Here is a 21,482-nt window from a genome sequence, read left to right as displayed (position 1 = left end):
CTTTTCGTCAATCTTCATTTTTTCCTACTCAATCCATTTTCCATTTACCCGTACATTCGTGTGCATTTCAGTGTTCCACAACTTGTGAATGTATTTATTTATAGTGCAGTTTCAGGGTAATAATAGTGGAGCAATTACGACGTAGAAAAGTAAGTGAGCAATGCTTAAGATTTTCCTGGAGTATTTTGCTCGTATTTCTGAAAATTTACTTCAAAATGCAAGCACCAGTTCGGCATGAGTCGCTATATTGGGAACGATACTGTATGACAATTTCTCAAGTAAATGGAAAATCAATTTCCCCTCTTCTCTCTCACGCGGGAAAGCTCAATTTCCTCTCATGCCCTCTCGCGTGCTCTCCCACGAGATGAGAGAAAACTCGTGGCGAGAGAGAAAATCGCCGACGAGACCCATTTTGTCGTGAGAAAAGCCCCTCGAAATCAGTCAGTGAGAGTGTGTCCTGTGAAAAGCTTCTGTGAGCTCCTTTCTTTGTGCAACAACCATAAGACATCCCATGCAAAATCACCCTCAAAGTCCTGCAGTGTGTCCCAATCTCCGCCGTGTTGTCCCCTCATCTTATCATCTCACTCTTTCTGTGCACACTGCGTGACCCCAATTGCTCCCTTGGCATTTGGACAGCCACGACAGACTGTGTGAGGAGGCGGAAAATCAGTGGTGGAAAAGGCAAAGCTCACGAAGAAGCTCGCGTTTTTTTCCTCCAGTGCGGGCGAGTGGAAAAGTGAAGTGGCTGCCATTGGGTGAATAAAGTGGAGAAATACAACGAATTCGATATTCACCGGTGTAATTTCTTCAGTACACATCACTGGTACACAAAAAGTAGTGATAAATTGAGAGAGTTAACAACTGTTATGTCTTCCGTACAGTTGCATTGCACAAATTTCAGTGGACGTGTTTGGCATCGATGCAGGAGAAGGAAAGTTTCCACCAATTTCGCTCTTTTTCCCTCAAGACGCGAAAAGTCGGTTTTCCCACTGGGAGGGTGACATTTCCCCGGCACTCCGCGGGTGGGTGAAAAGTTCGTCGCTCTGTTACTCACCTGCATGGAATGCGAGGGAGAAAGGCGGGCGAAAAGAAAAGTTGAAGAATTCGAGGAGGCAGACAAAGGGGATGAAAATCGTGCCTCTCCCCATTTCATGCTTCCAAACATCTCCGTAATTGATCAAATTTGGGAGAAATTTTCAAATTACAAAATACATAAATTCATTAGCCCAATATTCCCACACGAGACACCCAATGAAATTACACCACCTTATCAATCAATGCCTGATATCTCGAGCACAAATTTATGCGAATCCGCACCCTCCTTTGTCACTCCTTCCGCGAAATCTGCTCCTTGAGATCGATTCTGGTCAAGGTTGTGCCATATCTCGGGGCTCTCCCGTGTGGCCCAGTTCTGTCACACCCGCCACCCCCGCTCCCGTCCCGGAACAGGCTGCTGGGCGCAGGAGAGCTGCATCCACCCATTCCACGGCAAATTGCGAAATAATTAAGCGAATAGCTCTTCTTTCATGCCACAATTCTCCCCATCCGCCAGGGATGTGTTCCTCAGACTCTCTCCCGCAGAGCATTCTCTCTATAATAACACCATATCTGGGTTAGATAACAGAAACACTTCCGATATTAATACTACACGTATCAATTAAATGTGCACAACAATGCCACACATGTCGCCTCGATTCGGAAAGCACTGAAAAACATCAACAAGACTTGTTTACAGTAAATTTGCATTTTCCATTAATTCTGACGATTGACGGGAGATGTGAAATGTATGTATAGGTAATAAAATTGAGTTTTCGACGAAATGTGAAATATCTGAAAATGCTGCTGTGTAAATTGTTCGGAAGCCAAGACATTAAAGGGGAATTTAATATGCGGTTGGCACACAAACAGGTTAATTAAATGATTAACGGAATACATAAGAGGTACACTTGAGTGAAATTTCTCAAAATTCATAGACTGAATTCCTTATCTTAATTTTATCAGCATATTAAAGTATGATTTTTATATTGAATTACTGCCCTTATGAAGCGCGGGAGTGATATTTTCATTACTGAAAGGTTCTTGGAATGCTACATATTTGACCTCATTAGGGCCAGTTTGAAGCGATGTTTTGGATTTGAATGTGTTATTTTAAGATGATATTTTATGGGTAAAGTTTGCAATTTGTGGATTCAACACGACACGGGGTCAATTCATGGGCACGAACAAAACAGAAATGTTATATTCGTCCCAAATTTAAATGTCTTCATCAGCCAATTAAAGTATGACGCTATATTTCTCCACCTTAAGTCTGCCATGCTCCACATTTGCTGTCCCTAAATCAAAAGCAAAAATTCTATTTTTAAGAAATAACACTCTCCACGCCGATGTGATAAAATTATCTTCGCATTTTTATCTGCACGCGGAGAAGGACATTGTGAAGACTGAGCGGAATATCGGACTCTTGTGTGAGTGAGTGGAGATGGATAAATAGTTGGTGTCACGAAGATACTGAAAAATAGATTATGGAGGGAGCATCGTGTGAAGTGCTGAAGTGAGTGCAGTAACATTGGGCAGGCCAACGATGAAGGAAGAACATGCAAAATCGCCGGCAAGGGCGAAAAGTCAGCAGAACATCACGTCGGACATTCTGCTGCCGGATAGTGTGCTGGAGAAGCTATACCAGAACTATTCTATCAAGCAGAAGCGGAGCGGACTCTTCTGCTTCCTCCTCACGTCGCTCCTCTTTGATCTGTGGGCCATTGCAATTCCGCAGGGACAGACTTTCTGGAGTTTAGGTAATATCACAATGCGTGACCTCACGCTTGACATGAGAATTTGTGCATTGGCTCTCTTTCTCCTCTTCTCGCTCAGGATGTGTGTGCTTGTTCCTCCTTTCAAATGTGATTCTCCTCGTGGTGCTGATATTTGGTGGAAAGTTCAAGGATACCGTGTGGAGGTTCGCACCATATCTGGGATGGACTTTTGCCTTCCTCCAGCTCGCCCTGCACCTCGTCCTGAAAGACAACCTCATACCGAAGTGAGTGTGAAAAAAATTCACGTGCCGCGCTAATACCACGAGTGACAATTTCACCCAGACTCCCTTTGTGTCTCCTCTAATGGCAGAATCAATAATCAATGAGATTCTGTCAACTTCTCACTCCCACCAATACTGTCTCATGTGGGAGAGTTTGAGAATTCATAGCTCCGAATGCTTAAGCTTCTGCTTCCGTGCTTACAGAGACTCTCTAGGATGGGTGATGCTTCTCAATTTCCTTGTCTACATAATCCTGCCAGTGCCCATGAAATATCACCTGATCTTCTTTGGCATTGCCACTTTCTTCATGTACACGGGCGTCATTATGGGCATGGCGCAAGTGGATGCCGAATTCTGGAGACAGGTGAGTTTAACACCTCTCACACATTAATGATATTCACAAATTTATATACCCTTTATTTGCGAATAGAGCCATATCATTTGAAATTCAAAACCAACGACAGAAATAAACTTTGTTTTAAATGCATGAGAACACTTAAAATAATTCCCAGAAATCTATTAGCCTTTCGTTAAATTTGAACCTTTTATTTTCAATATAGACAAGACTCAAAGTTAAGAGTAAATAAACAAGAAAGATTTTCTGGACCTATCTTCACTATAGATTTCCATGTTTCCATTACATTTGGTATATTTATCCTCGGCTGAACTCTATCAAAAACTTTATAGGCGATAGTAAACGAATGATTTTATTTATTTTGTTAGTGCTTTTCAATAGAAAGATCTAAAGTTCTCACGCCAAATTGCGTTTCTCCCGCATAAATCTAATTTTGTGGTTTCATCTGATAATTGCCGGAATGTTTAGTACAATGTTCTATGTATTTTATACGTGAACTTTTCTCATGTGTGCAATAAAAAGAGTAACAATCCCGAAAGGAGAGCGAGAAATTGCACGAAAGGGCCTCTTTAGATTACTTATTCTTTAGTGAAAGCTCACCTTTAATTCGCAAAATGTAATGTCTATTATCGTGTGTGTTTTTCTTTTATCAAATACTCGTTCTTTATTGAGTATAAAGGTAACATTTTATGGATTCTGGTTCTATTGAAAGTAAAAATATTGCAACTCACGTTTTATGTTTGGATGAGCCTTTAAAATGGATGTTATGGAGGTAAAAAGGGCTCATGAAACATTCACCAGGCTATCCAAGGCATTTTCAATTAATTTAATTAACGCCGCAGAGTTTCTTGTTCCTTCTCGGAAAATTGCGAATTATATGAAACAAAAAATCTGAGGCATGGCAAAGAAGAATTATTAAAATTCTCTCTGGTGGACTTTAGAGGGAATAGAGATTTGCAAAATTTATCGATTTTCCCCCACGTGAAGTCGTTGGTCATATTTTTAGGCGAGTCTCTCGGCACGTTCACTGGCCACAGACTTGGCTAGCTTTCGCAATTTGAGAATTCAAATGGCAAAATTTAAATCACACCACGGATCAGGCCAGAAAGGGTCAAACTTCAGCCAAATGGGAGGGTAAATTGTGACTTTAGGCATTTGCGGTGCACGAGAGGGTTCATACACGGAGAAAAACAGTATCCGGTCAGTCGTGATAAGCTATGAATCAGTAATTTTTTTCGTAATCCCAAGGGGCAGTTTGTTTTTAATTACCATTTGCATCGTTTCACAAAGCAAAGAGTGAATTATATGCTTGGCCTAGTGTGACGTGACTACCAATCGATTAGGGCTCTAATTTATTCACCGTGCTCGCTCTCTCTGGCCGTCACTGATGAGCCACTCGGCGTGCCGGCAACGAGTGATGGGATGTTGTGTCTCTTACACGATTTCCACCTCTTCTTCCCGTCAAACGTGGGAATGTATGTAGTGAGGATTACGGGAAAATTACAAAGGATTCTTCCCTGTGCTCTTGTTCCTTATCCTTTGTTAAAGGCGCGGTTAATAATGCATATCATTTCGGATAGGATGAAAGCTTTTTCTGCTTTTCGTTTCGACAAATGGAAAAAAATGTCTAAATTTGGCCCGTGTTTTCAGGTTCTAGTGGACATGGTGCTGATCGTGGGTGCCACTCTTGTGGGACTATTGTGTTACCATTTGGGTGAAATTAAGCAACGACGCGCCTTCTTGGAAGCCAAGAAGAGCCTCGAAGTGAAGATGCTTATCGAGGAGGAGGCCGCCGAGCAGGTAAATCAATAAACAGTAAATAATGCCTCTCAATTAATTCAATCATTCGTCATTGGATTAATTCTTCTGCACGGTGGGCTCGCCAAAATAGGAGCGACTCCTTCTCTCCGTTCTTCCCGCTCATGTGGCAGTGAAAATGAGGTACAAATTCAATTACTTTCACCCTCCGCTGTTCTGGAGATGAAATTCTTTCACAGGGATTACTATTGGCCAAAATGGAGAGAAAAATTCCGCGATATTCTTTGGAGCAGACTTTGTGCTGCTTTTGCCAAAATGAAATTTTCTCCCGAATAGAACATCAGAAAAAAAAAATTTGCATTTCATTCAACGAAGAACAAAAAAACCGCGTGTGAAACTTTTTTTTTATATTGCTCTGGGAGAATTCTGCATTTGCATAAGTGAAATATTGTCGGAGAAAATTGAATAAAGTGCCGGAATTATTAATATTTTCCGGAACGCCAGTTCATGAATTAATTACTGTTCACCTGAGAGAAATTATTGTCCTCTTCATCCACTGTCTGGATTTTTCTTGATGTCACGCCAGCACATGCGAAAGCTCTCGCCAAATATTTACCTGTTCACCTCTGGAATGCTTTCAGATTATTTTTATCTCACTCGTTAATGAACTCTCTTTCTCTCTCTCTGTCGCTGCGATGAGATTGTGTCACAGAACAGCACATATTAGCATTTCATTCTGTACAGAGTTTTCTCACCATGTGAAAATGGGTCAATATTCTTTCCCTTTCGCATCCACAAATGTTATGCAAAAGCTCACCCACGATGCGCGCAAATAAACTCCACTTTTAACTCTAATTCATTATTAATGGAGTGATGTTCAGAGTTGTGAATTATAAAGAGGAATTGAAAATGGGCTAATTCATAAATTTTTTCCTACTGCTAATTGGAAATAATTTATATAACAGGATAGAAGTCAGCATTGCGTACTGAGTATAATTAATTAGATTATTCATATAGCAACAGTCAAATTAACACTACATTATGCCTTTTCGGGAGAAATAGAGTGAGAGAGAGAAATTTCAGAAATTTTCCAATTGGGCGAAAAAGTCAATTTTCCCATAGAGACATAAAATGCCTTATCTGCCATTGAATTTAAGCGGAAATTTCACAAGACGGGTGCTTTAATGTTAAACACACTGTAAAAAATTCAATCACTTTTTGTCAGATAAGAAAAGCCCAGAGGTGTATAAATTATGAAATTAAGCTGCGGCTTTGGAGAACAATTTTATGCAAATATATTCATAAATGTATATTTTTCAAATTCAGAGAGCATTTCAATGTTTAAGAATCTCTGAAATGAGTTATTTCTGTTCTTCCTTTAGTCAGTTTAAAGTGTATATATAATATATTTCTTTGTTTTCCTCTCACTTTGGCACTTTTGAGGCCCAATTGTTTTCCCCTCAGTGAAGGAATTTCACTCCAGTGTTCCAAATATCTCTCCCTCCCAGTGGAAAAAGGTATTATTTCCTTTTGCTTATGTACATCAAATTGAATTTAGACAGGATTTGGGATGCACAGATTCGGAGCAATTCAAGAAAATTTATATGAGTCGCCACGAAAATGTGAGGTAAATTGAATTAATTAGGAAGGTAGCTGATGGAGCGGTTTTTTCTTACACAACCTCTCCTCTTTATCTCTCTCCCCACAGCATTTTGTATGCCGATATTGTGGGTTTCACAGCCATTTCCTCCACGTACTCAGCCCAGGACCTCGTGAAGATGCTGAACGAGCTATTCGCGCGATTTGATCGATTGGCAGAGGTGAAAATCGCCACTTTTCACACCTAATTACTCGCAGGGGTGCTGAAGTCTTTTCCTCTCCTTCCTTCCTTCCCCGCAGAAATACCAGCAGCTGCGGATCAAGATCCTGGGCGACTGCTACTACTGCATTTGCGGAGCTCCGGTGGAGATTGCGAATCATGCCTCACTGTGTGTCTACATGGGGCTGTCCATGGTGAAGGCCATAAAGTGAGTGGCACAATTATTGATATTAGTGCGGAGATATTGAATTGCTTTGTCAGTTTATTGATCCACTCCCAAAAATCCGAATGGCCCACTTGGGAACTCTCCATTGCAGATATGTCCAGCAGAAGACCCAATCGCCGGTGGATATGAGAGTGGGAATCCACACTGGGGCCGTTCTAGCGGGGATCCTGGGTCAGCGGCAGTGGCAATTTGATGTGTATTCGAAGGATGTCGAATTGGCCAATAAAATGGAATCCAGCGGAATGGCAGGGTGAGTATCTCTCATTTTTCAACCACTCCCACATCATGCTTTTGTCCTCGTGACAACTTTCCACAAAAGTCATCCCCATGGCTGATGTCACTCTTCAAGTGGCAGCAATTTTTCACGAATGTTTCACCCATTATAGAAAAATGGACGGTCCATTTATTTTATAACCATAGATCTAAAAAAAGTGTCCAAAAACTCGATTATTATACTATAGTCAAGTTAATAGCTGCAATTTTCCAGCATCAAGTGAAACGTTCCATTTATTTCTGATATCTTTCGCAATGCTTTAAAGTTTATCTGAATAGATTTTCCATGTCATTCAAGTGTCTTTTCATCTAATTTTTATGACACAGTCGAGTTCACATCAGTGAGCAAACTTTCAAATTTCTCAACGGGGAGTTCGAAGTGGAGCCAGCTTATGGTGAGAAGAGGGAGGAAGCTCTGAGGATTGCCGGACTAAAAACATATTTCATAACTAAAGTTCTGAAACCTGTGAGTATATTAACTTTGTTAACTCTGTCTCTACTGCTGGAAAGTTTTTCTCACTTGCAATTTTTCCCTATCGTCATTCGACAGTTTGTTCCTACTGCCAGCGAGGAGAAGAATGGAACAACGAAATTAGGCGATATGGTGCAGAATTCCTTGGAATCTGATGCACTGTCTGAGACACTTCAGGAGGATGATCAGCCAAAGGTATACAAGGGCGTTTTAATTGGATAGATGGAATTTCCAGGGGGAGCTTGAATTTAATTAGTGTCAAATGAAACAGGCCCAAACTGCACAGGAGAGTCACGATGTGTCGCCCATGTCGGAGGACAAGCAGAAGGAGGAGGACTTTAAGCAGAGACTTCAAAAGGAATTAGTCAGTCGTGATGGTCATGGGTAAAACTTTAAAGATTAGGACTTCCCAAAGGGCATACCAAACTTCTCCCCTTTCTTTCAGGGATTTGTCGAAGCATATAAATATCCTGTTAACATTTCGCAATAAGAATCATGAGGCAGCATATTCGGCGTATCGGGAACCATATTCATCAGTGCCACTGCTCGCATGCCTCGTCGTGTACTTCTTGGGCATCACTTATTACCCCGTGGTGCTTCCAAAGTCAGTGACAAGACCACTCTCACACCCACTATTCTCGCTAAAAATTTAATTGAAATTCCTCCGAAACTTTCAGAACTGCTCTTCATTTTGCACTCACACTGGCGCCATTCCTGCTCATCTTCCCATTAGTCTTCATATCCGTGTCGGAGAGCTTTTTCCTCGTAAGTTAATTGCCTTTGAACATTGAACGGGAGTGATGAAGCTACGGTGTTGTGTAACTTTCAGATTTTTCCTGATTGGCTAGTGAGTATAAGCAGGAAATTCAATGATCTCATCTGGCTGCGAAGGACAGCGACTGCCCTGGTCATCATTCTTATCGTCTTGACTAACTTCCTTGCTATGGTGAGAAGAATGAAAATGTGGCCCAGAGAATGTCCAATTGACCTGTTATATATTCTCCAGGTGGCTTTTGCATGTCAGTGGGATAATTTCAGCGGCACTGTTAATGCTACACTTCATCAACCCAACAAGTACCGAGATTTGGAGATGTACTTTCCATCCTACTTCACCAACTATGCCGTCTTGATACTCATAGGAACCTCAATCTTGGCACAGCTATCGCACGTAGTTAAAATACTCTTCATTGTCACAAGCACAGGTGAGGTTACTCAGCTATGCAATTCCATGGTGAATCTCTAGAGATATCATTTCGAATTTCCAGCTCTTTACTGCTTCGCAAATATCTTCATGCTGGAGAGAGAACTCCAGAGAGAGCAAACTGCTTCATGGACAGCGTGAGTATTCTTGAGAAAAGCATATTGCAGAGCTCGAGGGCGTTTTAGTGACCTAAAAATTAACCTCCCTGGGAATTCTTGTTGAACAATCTCTAGTAAAGAATTCAGGAATACATTTCATATATTCAATTTAGGGCGAAGATTGGAGAATTAAGAGCTGCCAGTGATGAAAGTAGGACAGAATGGATTGAGTTTTCCGAGAAATCTCTTGAAATTGATGTGTTCATTACGAAATATAATTAATTTAATAGGATTTCACGCGAGGAACGTCATACTTTTAATTGGGGTTTAGAGAGTTCCAGTGAAGTATTACTGGCAAACTATATTGTTTCACATCATCAAATTGTCCAACTTCAGTAATGTAATTCCACCCTCTCTATTTCCCCATTCCAGAGATCTGCCACTGCGATTTATCATCTCTGCCCAGTTAGTTGCAATCTCTGCGAGTCTCTCTATTCTGAGCCGCCACTTTGACCGGGAGGATCGCGTAATATTCATGTGGAAGATTGATGTGGAAGAGGCGAAGGAGAAGGCCAGCGACATGAGACAACGAAATGAGCAGCTAGTGTACAACATCCTTCCTGTCCATGTGGCGGCCCACTTTATGGGCAACCGAAAGCGCTCCCATGACGATCTCTACTCCCAGAGTTATGCTGAAGTGGGCGTTCTGTTTGCCAGCATGCCTAACTTCTCGGACTTCTATTCTGAAGATGCAGTGAATAATCAAGGCCTGGAGTGTCTCCGGTTCCTCAATGAAGTCATATCGGATTTCGATGCGCTCCTGGAGCTGCCACAGTTTCAGGACATCATCAAGATCAAGACCATTGGGTCAACCTACATGGCGGCTAGTGGACTCAATCCCTCGCGCCAGGTGCAGCCTGATGATCCCATTGTTGTCCGTTGGAATCACCTCGCGTTACTGGTGGAGTTCGCCATTGAACTGAAGAAGGCCCTCCAGGTAATAACCACATTCTGGGGTGATTGTTGAATTTTCTCACACTGACTCTTGCAGGGCATTAATGAGCAATCCTTCAATCACTTTGTGCTGAAAATGGGCGTCAATCATGGCCCCATAACAGCCGGTGTGATCGGAGCCAGGAAACCGCACTATGACATTTGGGGCAACACTGTGAACGTCGCGTCGCGAATGGAGAGCACCGGCAAGGCGGGAGCCATCCAAGTCACTGAGGAGACCACGCACATCCTGCAGACTTTCGGGTACACCTTCGAGCAGCGTGGCTTGGTGGCTGTGAAGGGCAAAGGTCAACTGATGACATACTATCTCCAAGGCAAGTCTGCCAAACCTCCGCCCAGTGCAACACCTGTTGAGCTCACAAATGGCTTAGTCGCGCCCCCAACCACCCAGTCCGAGGGGGCGGCGGCGGTGGTCAGTGAGGGTATGGAGAAACCCGAGACGGAGGGCAGCAAAGGCGCCATCAAAGAGGATGACAGCCAACCGAGGGAGATTCTTAGCAATATAATAAATTCGGCAGCAGCGGAGGAGGAAAACCTCGAGCCAGACGCACGGACGCCTCTGCTCACGGACAACAATAAGGCTGTCATCAAGCAGGGCGACATGTAGGATGAGCGGGGAATGTAGTGAGTGAATCCAACCAATTTATGAAACAATCAGTAGAACTTTTTCCAAATTATCCATCAGAAACATCACAATGTTTATTTGGAAAAGTGGCGACATAGCACAACATTTATTTTCCGACCTGCAGTGTCTGCCCAAAAATGGTGTGACATGAGTTTTCTTATGGCAAATCGATCAATTGACGATGTAGATTGTGAACAAAATTATGTGTCGACTCTGTTTTGTAATGTTCTTTTTTTCAGAAGCATTTATTGTACCTAAATTCTGAGGTTTAGGAAGGAAAAATGGGGGAAATATTTTTTTGGCAGATACTGCACACATATGAGATGAAACATGTAGTAAAGAAAATGGGAATGACTCAATTTTTAGCCTTCGAATAATTCTTAGGGTGATGTTAGCAGAAGATATTTTAAGATTATACTAGGATAATAAAATGAAGTAGTGAAATTTCTAATATCTCATGATTTCTCACAGGCCTCTCTCCGATTTCTTCACTTAACTTACCCACAATCCAAAAGCTCATTAAAGATCAAAGGCTTTAATTGCATATTAATAGGAATTTTCACATACCTATTTATCGATTTAATTCACTGACATGAGATTTATTTCCATCTATAAAATCACTCCTAATATACTCTCACAGTGATATAAGCTATTTTTGTATTGTACATTTTCTCCTTCGCCAGCAAACATTGGCGCGCAAAGATGAGGAACAAATTTGAGAAGGGAATATTTTGAAAATTCTTCAACTTAGTGATAATTTTGCGAACACCTTTTAGAATAAGTAAGATAATAGATTATAATGTATGAGAAGTACTCGATAGTCTCTTTACGAAAGAATAATAGTTGAAAACAAACGACCACCGAAGAAATTCTCAATGGAACTTGTTTAAAAAAATATACCAAACTGGTCAGAATACACCAAAAATTGAGAAAAAAAACTGCTTTCTGAAAAGGTAAAATTCGAGGGGTTTTGTACTGAAGATTTTTGTATGAAATCACCTTTGCCAAAATTCACATATTTCGCACAATATTCCACGAAAATACCATTAATAACCAATCGAATTTAACATATGGAATACTTTTTGGATGGAACCTTTCAAGAATGGACACACGATCCAATATTTCAGACGTGATTTTAATTCTTTGTCAATAGATGAACCCCTCTGAAATAGCAAAAGAGCTGAAACGACATGAGAAAGAGAGAGAGGAAGAATAATAGGAAACTGTACCCTAAAACTTACAATGCTAAAAAGATTATAATAGTGATGAAAAAGACAAAATATAGAAAAGATGACACAAAAAATATGACTGTCTTGATTTTCCACATAATAGCAATTATCCTCTTTTGCAAATCACTCTGGTTAATTGTCCTGAAAATAACCTTCGATATCGTCCACTGATAAGTTCTTCACTTTCTCTGGTCCTCAAAAGATTGCATATTTCACAAGAGAGTTTGTTCCCAAAACACTTTCACTTCCGCGGATTGTCCAACTCAGACTCGTGCTGATGAATCGCTAATCGTGACATTTAGCTGCAGATCGAGAGTGCGGCAACCAATTTGCTGGATAATGACTCTATGGTCATCAGAAAAAGCCCACCGGACAGGCACTCATCCGTGGCGCACACATCGCAAATTGATGATGCTCGTGTCATGCACAAAATCTCGTGTGACTCCAGATAATAGTGACAATTTTAATATCCGCGAGGGCGGAGGTGAAGAAATGATTTGGAAAAAATTGTGAAGCAATGCATAAAGCAACCGACTGAAGTGAGAGATTGAAAAATTTGGAAAAATTCCCGCAAATAGCGTATGAAAATATACTTTCAGCAGTTCTATCTATGCTATGTAACTTCAAAGTGCAGTGAAATTTTAGTAAATTTCAAAGCTTGGGTAATTTAACGTGATTCTGTGTAACTTTGCTACCATGTTTCATGATATTAGCACACATATAATGAACTCGATTAAAATCTACCGCAAATTCTAGCAAAGTTTTGCACAACACACGGACATTTTTGCTATGATACATACAAATATGAACCGGAAGTGGATGGATGAAAAACACTGAGGATTCACAGAATTAGCTCCAGTTGCAATCCATTCGTGATCTCGTGCACATCGTGAGAATTGTTCTGTCGCAGTACAAAAATACAAAAATGATGGGAAAATATTTAGTGTTTGTGATCTTTTGTGTGTCTCTCGGGAGTGCTTTAGCAGAAGAGAGTGATTCTGACCTCTTTATTGGACCTCTCGAAAGCATCGACGAACCCACTCATGAGCACTTGCGCTCTTACTACGAGACCACGTGTTTGGGCTTCCAGAGTTGCGTGGGTCTCTCAAAGTGTCCGGATTTACACTATGAAGCAGCAAAAGCTTGCTATTTCGGTGATAAATCACTCTTCTGCGGGACTTCTGGGTCGGAACCGATGGTGTGTTGCTCGAGAGGCGACGACGATCCAGACTCTAATCCCGCTCCGATAAACCAGGATTGTGGAAAGAGTCTCGTAAGAGGACAATTTTACAAAGGATTGGGTGCCTTTCCATTTGTGGCCAGAGTTGGATTCAAAAGTAATTGAGATTTGTTTTAATTGATACATATTTTGTAATATGATTTCGTGTTGGCAGACGCAAATTCCGGCAATTTGGCATATCCTTGTACAGGATCAATTATCTCCCGAAGAGTTATTCTGACGGCAGCTCATTGTGCTCTTGCAAAAGCCGACGGTCATAGATTGTAAGTGCCGCAATCAGTGTTATCATTCAACTCTGAAACCACAAATGATATTAAATAAATTTAATTCTGCCCAGATCATCGGTTCGCATTGGCGAATATGATACATCTCGTGATCCAGACTGTGCCGGATCTGGATTCTGTGCTCCACCTGCTCTGAATCATGCCATTAGCCACGTGGTCGTGCACCCAGATTATGAGGTCGGCAAATATCATCACGACATTGCGCTTCTGATTTTGCGCACCCCGATTAACTTCACAGTTGCTGCGCAGCCACTATGTCTTTATCCCGACAGGACGAATCTCATCGTGGGAAAGCGCGCCACTGTTGTCGGATGGGGAAGGATCTCATCGATTAGCATCAAGAGTTCAGAAATGCAATTCTTGGAAGTCCCATTGGCGCCCTGGGATTTGTGCCTGAAGGTTTACGGATCAACTGGAGCCCTTCAATCGCCCAAATCCATCGAAGGACAGTGGCTTTGCGCAGGCGGGGAGAATAGAGATGCTTGCCAGGGATTTGGAGGAGCTCCTCTGGTTATCCGCGAGGAGAATGTGTATCATCAAATAGGGATCATGTCCTTTGGCTCAGACAGCTGCGGAAGTCCCAAAATACCCAGTGTTTACACTTCCATTTCATTCTTCTATCAGTGGATTCAGGACAATATTCCAGTCGAATAACCACAATCGCGTGACTGGCTAAACATTTCTTTGCACATTCTACACATCCATAGACTCAAATGAAATGTTTCGCCACAGTTAATTTAGGAGAATTTATTCAATTTCATAAAAGCTTCGTTATATTCTTTCTTACAATGTTTTATAGACGCATGTTTGGTAATCTCATTGAGAAGGAAGAGTACACATATTACAAAACTGAGGTATTGAGTTGCAGGAATGAAATGCGAGTAATAAAACATTCATAAAACATTTGAATTCAATATACATAAGAAAAGCTCTACTCGAAAATCACACGAGCCTTGTATTTGCCTTCATCGTCTGACTCTTCATCGTCTCCTTCGTCCAGACGGAATTTGCAGACAAATCCCTTGACGGGAGAAACGGGTTTGGGCGCTGGCCGGGGCGGTCGTGACGGACCTGGTTGAGGCTCTTCTTCTTCTTGTCTCTCCGCCTGTGCAGCCTGACTTTGCTCTGCCTCTTGCTGTCTTTCTCTGATAATTTCCCGCATCTCTAGAAAGTTGTCGTCTTCGGACTGCTGTGGTTCGATGGCCGACATCAGAACGACGGTGTCTTCCGCTTTGCTCGATTTCCGTTGATGCCTGGTCCACCAGAAAAGTCCGCAAGATACAGCGATAGCCAGGATGCCAATCCCTACGACAGACAAAGCCACTTTCGTGGCCGTGCTCATGTGCTTCTCCTCCACATAGTAGAAGACCCATTCAGACCAGGGACCGTCCATCGCCACAGAGATCGCCTTGACTCGAAACCCATAGATTCCGGGAGTCATGTCGAATGTGTGGTACTTGAAAATATTATTGTTGAGCTCATGATCTCGGCGCATGATACAGACAGTCTCGTATTCTTGCTCGCCACCTTCCATGCGTCGCATCTCTACCTTGTACGCCACCGTGAGTCCATTTGGGACCAGAGGCTCCAGCCACATGAGCTCCACCGACTTCTCCTCTGGCTCGTCGATCATGCTGAAGTTCATTGTGAGATCTGCCACAATATCAATCGTTGTGCGCTCGTTCATCGAATAGTACGGGCCGCAATCATACAGATCCTGACAAGCAAATACTTGGAAAGTGTAGAGAGTGTAAGGCGCTAGATTGGGCACTGTGAAGTTGGTGTGATGTTTATCCACGAAGATCCTAAAACCAGTGTCATCGCCTATGCTTCCTTCCCTCTTGCCAGTGTACTTGATGTTAGGGCTCCGGCATATCGGACTATTTTGACCATGATAGAGGTGACAATGGGTCACAAGGAACTCCAGTTCGCGCTTGAAACGATCGTACTCGAACAAGTGGCAGCCAGGCTGGAAGGGATCCTCTTCGCAATTGAGGTTGGTCTCGTAACTCGTGTGTCGCCTCAGGATTTGATAAGTCTCCTCATCATGATCCGAGCAACAGTGCTTGGCCGGGTAGTCGTCCTCGTTGGTGTCCTCAGTTCGCGGGTGTTTGCAATAATTCCTCGTGTCCAGGCTTTCCTTCGAGTACGGCCGCTTGTAGACATCTATGTAGTAGTTGGCGATGAGGGGAATTTGAGAGGACTGCATTACCCAGCCCAAAGTAACTGAGTCACTGGTCTTCATTATGGTGGAAACTGATGGCGCGGAGAGTTTGTCGATAGTCGTCTTGAAGTATTTGATAATGCTCTGGGCATTGATACCCTCCGATGATAGGTAGGAGCGAACATAGAATGCGTACTGGGTGCTTGCCTTCAATTCGCTTAAATTGAAGGCATACATCCCCTTCACGTCGTCGAAGTTCATGCTGCTCAAATCTATTAATTCCGATTTCCAGCTGTGCCTGGTAAGATGAAATGGACAAATATTAGAATTCGCACATGATTTGAAACTGATCTCGATACCTGGAGCAGGAATCCCTCCCGAAATAGGTGGTGATGTCAGTCTTGGGAGCCTCGATGTAGTAAATGAGATATCCTGCTAAAATGTTGTCATCATCCCCTTTGTGATCCACATGATATTTTTCCCAGTAAATCGTCACATTAGAGGTGGAAATAACCTGGAAAATTAACAAATCATACTCCCATTCTCATAACAATAAATCAACACCAATTCTCACATCATAATCCGTTTTGATAGTGTCCATATCACAAGCATGCTTGTATCCATTGGAGTCTGCGCTGATGTAATCGAGAGTTTTATTGTAGGTGGTGTGATTCTGTAGCCTCTGAATCTCTGAATTGCATAATTTCTGGTTAAAGTGAATCAACATGCCACCATTGAGAATTTTCATCTCATCGCGATTATAGCTGAAGTCGAAAAGCTTTTGCAAATTGCTATTTTCATATATAATAAGCGCAAATTGATTGTTCTCCAGCACTTCACCGTGAATTGTGTGGAGATTCTTCAGGAATTTCAGCGAAGAAATTGGTGCCGATCTGTAGATTTTCAGAAATCCGTGAATTTCCTGGATTGCACCCAGATTCTCCTCCAGTTCATCCAGCAATTGAGCCATGTCTGTATTCAGTTTGATCTGGAGTGAACCATTAATGATGGTGCATCCGCGAAGTTTCTCAGCATTTTCAATAAAATCTATTTGGCTACCGTAGCAAGTTTTGGGACAGTGGCCTTTACATTTCTGGCATTTGTGGGTGACATTCTGAAAGCGGAGAAATTGTATTGAGACACCTTCGTCTATCTCTCTGAGAAGTACAATTACCATAAATCCAATGGGACATTCCTCAAGACACTTTCCATCGTGAACTATTTTGCCCTCAGCGTAGCACTTGGATCCATCCACACAACGCTGTGACAATTTGTCCAGCAGTCTACAAAAGAGGGCGTAAAAAAGTGATTTAGGACAGAAAAGGAGGAATAAGCAATTATTTTATTACTTTGGCGGGTCACAAGAGTCCACGCAATTATCGTTGTCCGTCACAACTCTGCAGACGACGCATTTCCCATCTATGCATCCCCCGAGACACTTTGGGTCACAGTCCTTGTACCGATGAGCTGAGAAAGGAGTTTTCGAAATGTTAAATTTTCACCAAATCCCTCTTAAAATTCTAATCTTCCCACATAAACAATTGTAGAGACAAAGGACAAACACTCACGAAACATCGATTCCACACCTTCGAATCTCTGGCAATTAAAGGTGTTCCAGCATAAGTCTCGTTCGCATGTTTTGCAAGCCACCCTTCCATCGGGACACGTGGGCATAATGTCTTTCTGAATGTAATTGCCTCCGCCATTCGTCCCTGTGATTTTATTCCAATCTATTGTGTGCACAAAACAGAGTCTGATGCACTTGTCCACTCGCACGTAGCCACGTTGAACGGAGAGGAGAGCTCTGAAGCCCAGATTCTCCAGATGCGGCATATCGTACACTACCAGAGCATAATTGGCCAGAAGATGAGCTCCGCGGATGACTGTTAAATTCGGAAAGAGTGTCCTGAAGGTTTTCAATCCGTACACTCGAAAGACGACCAACATGCCGGTTATCTCTCTGGAACATAAGTAAAAAAAGAAATTCAAGGAAGAACATAAAAATTTGGTGGATCATAAAAGCAACATGTTTCAGGACTTTTTCATTTTAGAGAGAAAACACTGAGTTGTACTTATAATGGTGAAGTGGTCTTACGGAAATCAATGTTCTGTGGCATTTGTATGCATATTGAAGTATTAAATCAATTAAATTAAATTTTATTGAATTTACGTCGAATCACTTATCTCTCTTTCTCGTTCAATTCTCATTTCCCTTCAGCGACAATGTTTCGTCTTATTACCTTTCGAACGTCCCTTCTTGCACAATTGAATGATACTTATGATGACTCTGATGACTTCTTTGAAATTCTGCCCGTCGTCAGAACGCATGAATTAGCAAGTGCAATAATTGCGAGGCGCAAATCAAGGTCCATTTAATCTAGATTGCCCAGAAGATGCAGGTGCATCGTATAATGGAGTGAGTCGAATGGTGTAATATAAATTTTCATGTGATATAAAATTTAATGAATTGCAATTTAGAAAGGGAAAAGAAAAATTCTTTTTCTGCCACTGATGAGACTCTCCCATCATGATTGCTTGCTTGGCTGTGATGGCAATCTCTCGTGAAGAGGAATGAAATAATTATCGCTCATTACAATTTAAATCGTGTCTATGTTATGTTTGCGCACATGACAAATGATTTCTAATTATATATTGGCAGATTCACAATATGCAATAAGCAAATAACCCTTTTCTACACGGGTTTCGAAAGAATTTCGAGAATTGTCGTGCAAATATATTGTCTATACTTGTGATTATTTCAGTGAAATCGAGCATTGAATGCGAAAATTCCACTTTTACATGATTGAACAGATAACAATTGGGGAGCAAGTGAAGTCTATCGACAAAACATTCACCCGAACAGCCAGAGAAGTGATCGGTATTTGCTGATGAACAAATTGCTCCTCATGTTCGGCCTTTGCTTCCAACACTCTCACCACTACTGTACATATAATTTGCTGTTATTTGGACACCAGAGTGTCTGAAAACAATCGAATTATCCGCAATATTGCACCGCTTTTTCCCACAGTCACACTCAATAGCAAATCAGAGATAACAAAGAGTCGTATAAATTTATGCGGAAATTTCCAGATTGCTGATGTTCTGATTGTTCAAGGGAAAATGGTCAAGTTGCGATATTTCACACGAAGGGACATTTGATATTCACCTGAGTTCGGGAAAGGTGAGATTCTTAAAGTGAGTCTCGGTGGTTCGCTCCAGGAGGACAATATTGAGGTAACCGATCACGACTGTACAATTTTGCAATTTGGCAAATTGACCCACATTGTTGCGAATGTCTATATTATAGCACTCTTTGGCACTTGTTGGCACAAAACACCCACAGACAATCACAATAAAGAGAAGAACGATTGCAATTCCAGATCCTCGCGATTGCATCATCCTTGAGGATTTATCACAGAGTATCACACGAGATAAAAGGCCACATAAAATTCGATCTTGTGCGATAAAGCATGAACAGCCGTAGAGTGTGCCTGATGTGTCTCACTGAACTTTTCGCTTGCCACTGAAGAAGAACTCTCTGGACGATGATTCTCAGAGTGGTAACACTCACAGAGTCCAATACAAAGACACAAAAAATTGATCAAGTCCCACAAATGTCGAGCAAATAATTCTACGATGTCTCACAATTACGAGATAACAAGAAGTCAATAGGAGAAAAGTGAGGCAAATCCAAAGAAAAGTGGTTAATTAAGTCACAGGAGTACAGAACACTCAAAATTATGTCTTATCTGATGATTTCGCGGAAGAGCGTGTCCGAAACGATGTGATCCATGTGAGAAGAAATCTTCAACTGATCGACAGATTAAAGGTCAATTAATTATTAAAACACTGCACTCGAGAGAGTGTGCCCCTTGTTCTAATCATATTATAACAGTCGTTTTACAACGCACCGCTTCTCTTTGTGTCACTTCTGATGATCATGACAACGGTTTCACTCAGGATATTAATTTCATTTCCAAAATCTCAGTTTTCCCAGGACATTTGCACGGATATAATTTTCAAGACATGCACAGATGATCTTGAAAATTTCTACAAGAAATTAACTAAACCGTTGGAGTTGGACAACATGGATGAGCTGGAATTGTAACAAACTCTATTTAATTCTGAACTTATGTAAAAGGAAACCACAGCGTTAGAATAGGATTTTAACTAGTTCCAAATTTATTGCGAAATGTCAGGTGATTTGAAGTCTACAAAGTGATAGTGAAGGTACGGAGTATCCAATTTAATCCTAATCTGAGGCTTATAAGATATTTCGATACTTCTTATAAGTTATGTACATATAGGATTCTATAGGGAAACTTCCTCAACTGCCACATTTCCAGGATTCCAAGGGCCTTCCAGTTCGTCCACGCGCAATTCCAATGCACTGAACATAGAAATCGTGGAAGCTTCCAAACTCCAGTCGCCCCTGGAAGTCTATGACTTTTGTTTTGCATTGCTTTGAGGTTAATCGTGTTATGTTTTAATTAGCACAAAATTGCTCTTTTTTCATGGAATTAGTGCGCAAAAAGTCCATTAATTGCAACCAGGGTGCAATTAGAGCCGTCCGCTACAATGGTGAGTTGGAGGATTGGCTGGAATTGTGGTATTTGGTGGGTAAAATGGATTGTAAAATTTGCAGCTGACGGAGCGTATGCTATGACGTGCGGCTCAGACAAGAAGATAAAACTGCTGAATCCGCTCACGGAGACGCTCCTGAAGACCTATGGGGGCCATGGAGATGAGGTGTTGGATGTGGTGGGCAGCTGCGACAGCTCGCGCATCTTGTCCGGGAGCATGGACAAGAGCCTGATCTACTGGGATGTGACGACCGGCCAAGTGATACGGAGACTGAGACACCACGCGGGTGCCGTGAACTCGGTAAAGCTGAACGAGGAGTCCACGGTGGCGGTGTCCGGGTCGCGGGACAACACGGTGATGTGCTGGGACATGCGAGTGCCGAAGATGGAGCCCGTGCAGGTGATGAACGAGGCCAAAGACTCCGTGATTGAGGTGATCGTGGCCAACCACCGCATCATCGCCGCCAGTCTCGACGGCTCTGTGCGCCAGTACGACATCCGGGCGGGAGAGGTGATCACAGACAGCCTGGATTGCGCCATAGTGAGCATAGCGAGAACCCGAGATGGCCAGTGTCTGCTGCTCTCCTGCCATGATGGCGTCATGAGACTCATGGACAACGACTCGGGCGACATTCTGGCCAACTACCGCGGACACACGATGATGAACTACAAGGTGGAGTGCGGAATCGTGTGCTCGGACACGCACGTGGTCACCGGATCGTCCGAGGGCGTCGCAGTGGTGTGGGAGCTGGTGCAGGGCAAGGAGGTGCGCAGGATTCCCATTGGCAACAAGGTGGTGCACTCCATCGCGGTGCATCCCACGGGTACGGACGTCATCTTCGCGTGCGGGCAGGAGGTTCACGTGTGGGGCTACCCCTATTGAGAGGCAAGTGCGTCCCCATTCGAAGTTTTCGGTATATCAAAATGTTCCTGGATGTATAACAAAACACTCGAGAGACTTTAGGAAGAGGGCAAAAAGTGACAACAGCAAAGTAGATTTTGCGCAATGGCAAGACATAAAAAAAAAATGAATTGGCGAGTAGAATTCGTGCATGATGGACAAATTGGGAGGATGAATTTGTGTGAAGTCATACAATTGCATAAAAC

General features: G+C 42.3%; 4 protein-coding genes across 11 annotated transcripts; 3 read left to right on the top strand and 1 right to left on the bottom strand.

Moving 5' to 3' along the window:
* The first annotated feature begins 498 nt into the window (after positions 1-498).
* LOC132259950 (adenylate cyclase type 3) lies at positions 499-12,148 on the top strand. Of its 7 annotated transcripts, XM_059757796.1 has the most exons (21): positions 499-823; positions 1,776-1,794; positions 2,365-2,795; positions 2,872-3,037; positions 3,239-3,398; positions 5,040-5,189; positions 5,281-5,330; positions 6,706-6,774; positions 6,856-6,967; positions 7,047-7,174; positions 7,284-7,442; positions 7,793-7,931; positions 8,016-8,132; positions 8,209-8,321; positions 8,383-8,541; positions 8,615-8,702; positions 8,767-8,883; positions 8,944-9,139; positions 9,203-9,275; positions 9,669-10,233; positions 10,288-12,148. In XM_059757796.1, the coding sequence occupies exons 3-21, from the start codon at positions 2,582-2,584 to the stop codon at positions 10,855-10,857; spliced, it is 3,345 nt and encodes a 1,114-aa protein (XP_059613779.1). In that variant the 5' UTR covers positions 499-823; positions 1,776-1,794; positions 2,365-2,581; the 3' UTR covers positions 10,858-12,148. The 7 variants fall into 7 exon arrangements, with proteins under 7 accessions (XP_059613779.1, XP_059613785.1, XP_059613780.1 ...); XM_059757802.1 differs by lacking the exon at positions 1,776-1,794 and having other exon boundaries at positions 499-736; positions 2,429-2,795; XM_059757797.1 differs by lacking the exon at positions 1,776-1,794 and having other exon boundaries at positions 499-755.
* An 819-nt stretch (positions 12,149-12,967) lies between these two features.
* On the top strand, positions 12,968-14,282 carry LOC132261233 (venom protease-like). The gene is made up of 3 exons (XM_059759943.1): positions 12,968-13,441; positions 13,499-13,607; positions 13,682-14,282. The coding sequence occupies exons 1-3, from the start codon at positions 13,030-13,032 to the stop codon at positions 14,280-14,282; spliced, it is 1,122 nt and encodes a 373-aa protein (XP_059615926.1). The 5' UTR covers positions 12,968-13,029.
* A 78-nt stretch (positions 14,283-14,360) lies between these two features.
* On the bottom strand, positions 14,361-19,585 carry LOC132261230 (insulin-like receptor). Of its 2 annotated transcripts, none has more exons than XM_059759936.1 (7): positions 18,959-19,585; positions 17,361-17,752; positions 17,142-17,259; positions 16,967-17,075; positions 16,367-16,906; positions 16,152-16,306; positions 14,361-16,090 (listed from the first exon to the last, which is right to left on the bottom strand). In XM_059759936.1, the coding sequence occupies exons 1-7, from the start codon at positions 19,189-19,191 to the stop codon at positions 14,560-14,562; spliced, it is 3,078 nt and encodes a 1,025-aa protein (XP_059615919.1). In that variant the 5' UTR covers positions 19,192-19,585; the 3' UTR covers positions 14,361-14,559. The 2 variants fall into 2 exon arrangements, with proteins under 2 accessions (XP_059615919.1, XP_059615920.1); XM_059759937.1 differs by having other exon boundaries at positions 17,379-17,752.
* A 655-nt stretch (positions 19,586-20,240) lies between these two features.
* Positions 20,241-21,262, top strand: LOC132259755 (WD repeat domain-containing protein 83). The gene is made up of 2 exons (XM_059757511.1): positions 20,241-20,373; positions 20,438-21,262. Exons 1-2 carry the CDS (start codon positions 20,307-20,309, stop codon positions 21,256-21,258), a joined length of 888 nt encoding a protein of 295 aa, XP_059613494.1. The 5' UTR covers positions 20,241-20,306; the 3' UTR covers positions 21,259-21,262.
* The last annotated feature ends 220 nt before the right edge of the window (positions 21,263-21,482 follow it).

The sequence above is a fragment of the Phlebotomus argentipes genome, unplaced genomic scaffold (genome assembly GCF_947086385.1).
Source record: "Phlebotomus argentipes unplaced genomic scaffold, Phlebotomus argentipes genome assembly scaffold_18, whole genome shotgun sequence".
NCBI lineage: Eukaryota > Metazoa > Arthropoda > Insecta > Diptera > Psychodidae > Phlebotomus > Phlebotomus argentipes.
The sequence above is the reverse complement of the archived record's forward strand: the minus strand, read 5'-3'. Positions and strand labels throughout refer to the sequence as shown.

What these genes read in the sequence shown, in the direction of transcription:
- LOC132261230 (XM_059759936.1), bottom strand. Translation starts at nt 19,191, where the DNA reads ATGATGCAATCGCGAGGATCTGGAATTGCAATCGTTCTTCTCTTTATT. An exon ending in GACTCTTGTGACCCGCCAAA is followed by an intron (nt 17,076 to 17,141) that starts GTAATAAAATAA and finishes CCTCTTTTGTAG; the next exon opens with ACTGCTGGACAAATTGTCAC. An exon ending in GGGAGGGATTCCTGCTCCAG is followed by an intron (nt 16,091 to 16,151) that starts GTATCGAGATCA and finishes TCATCTTACCAG; the next exon opens with GCACAGCTGGAAATCGGAAT.
- LOC132261233 (XM_059759943.1), top strand. Translation starts at nt 13,030, where the DNA reads ATGATGGGAAAATATTTAGTGTTTGTGATCTTTTGTGTGTCTCTCGGG. An exon ending in GGCCAGAGTTGGATTCAAAA is followed by an intron (nt 13,442 to 13,498) that starts GTAATTGAGATT and finishes TCGTGTTGGCAG; the next exon opens with ACGCAAATTCCGGCAATTTG. An exon ending in AAAGCCGACGGTCATAGATT is followed by an intron (nt 13,608 to 13,681) that starts GTAAGTGCCGCA and finishes AATTCTGCCCAG; the next exon opens with ATCATCGGTTCGCATTGGCG.
- LOC132259950 (XM_059757802.1), top strand. Translation starts at nt 2,582, where the DNA reads ATGAAGGAAGAACATGCAAAATCGCCGGCAAGGGCGAAAAGTCAGCAG. An exon ending in GTCAGTCGTGATGGTCATGG is followed by an intron (nt 8,322 to 8,382) that starts GTAAAACTTTAA and finishes CCTTTCTTTCAG; the next exon opens with GGATTTGTCGAAGCATATAA. An exon ending in TGTCGGAGAGCTTTTTCCTC is followed by an intron (nt 8,703 to 8,766) that starts GTAAGTTAATTG and finishes TGTAACTTTCAG; the next exon opens with ATTTTTCCTGATTGGCTAGT.
- LOC132259755 (XM_059757511.1), top strand. Translation starts at nt 20,307, where the DNA reads ATGGAATTAGTGCGCAAAAAGTCCATTAATTGCAACCAGGGTGCAATT. An exon ending in TAGAGCCGTCCGCTACAATG is followed by an intron (nt 20,374 to 20,437) that starts GTGAGTTGGAGG and finishes TAAAATTTGCAG; the next exon opens with CTGACGGAGCGTATGCTATG.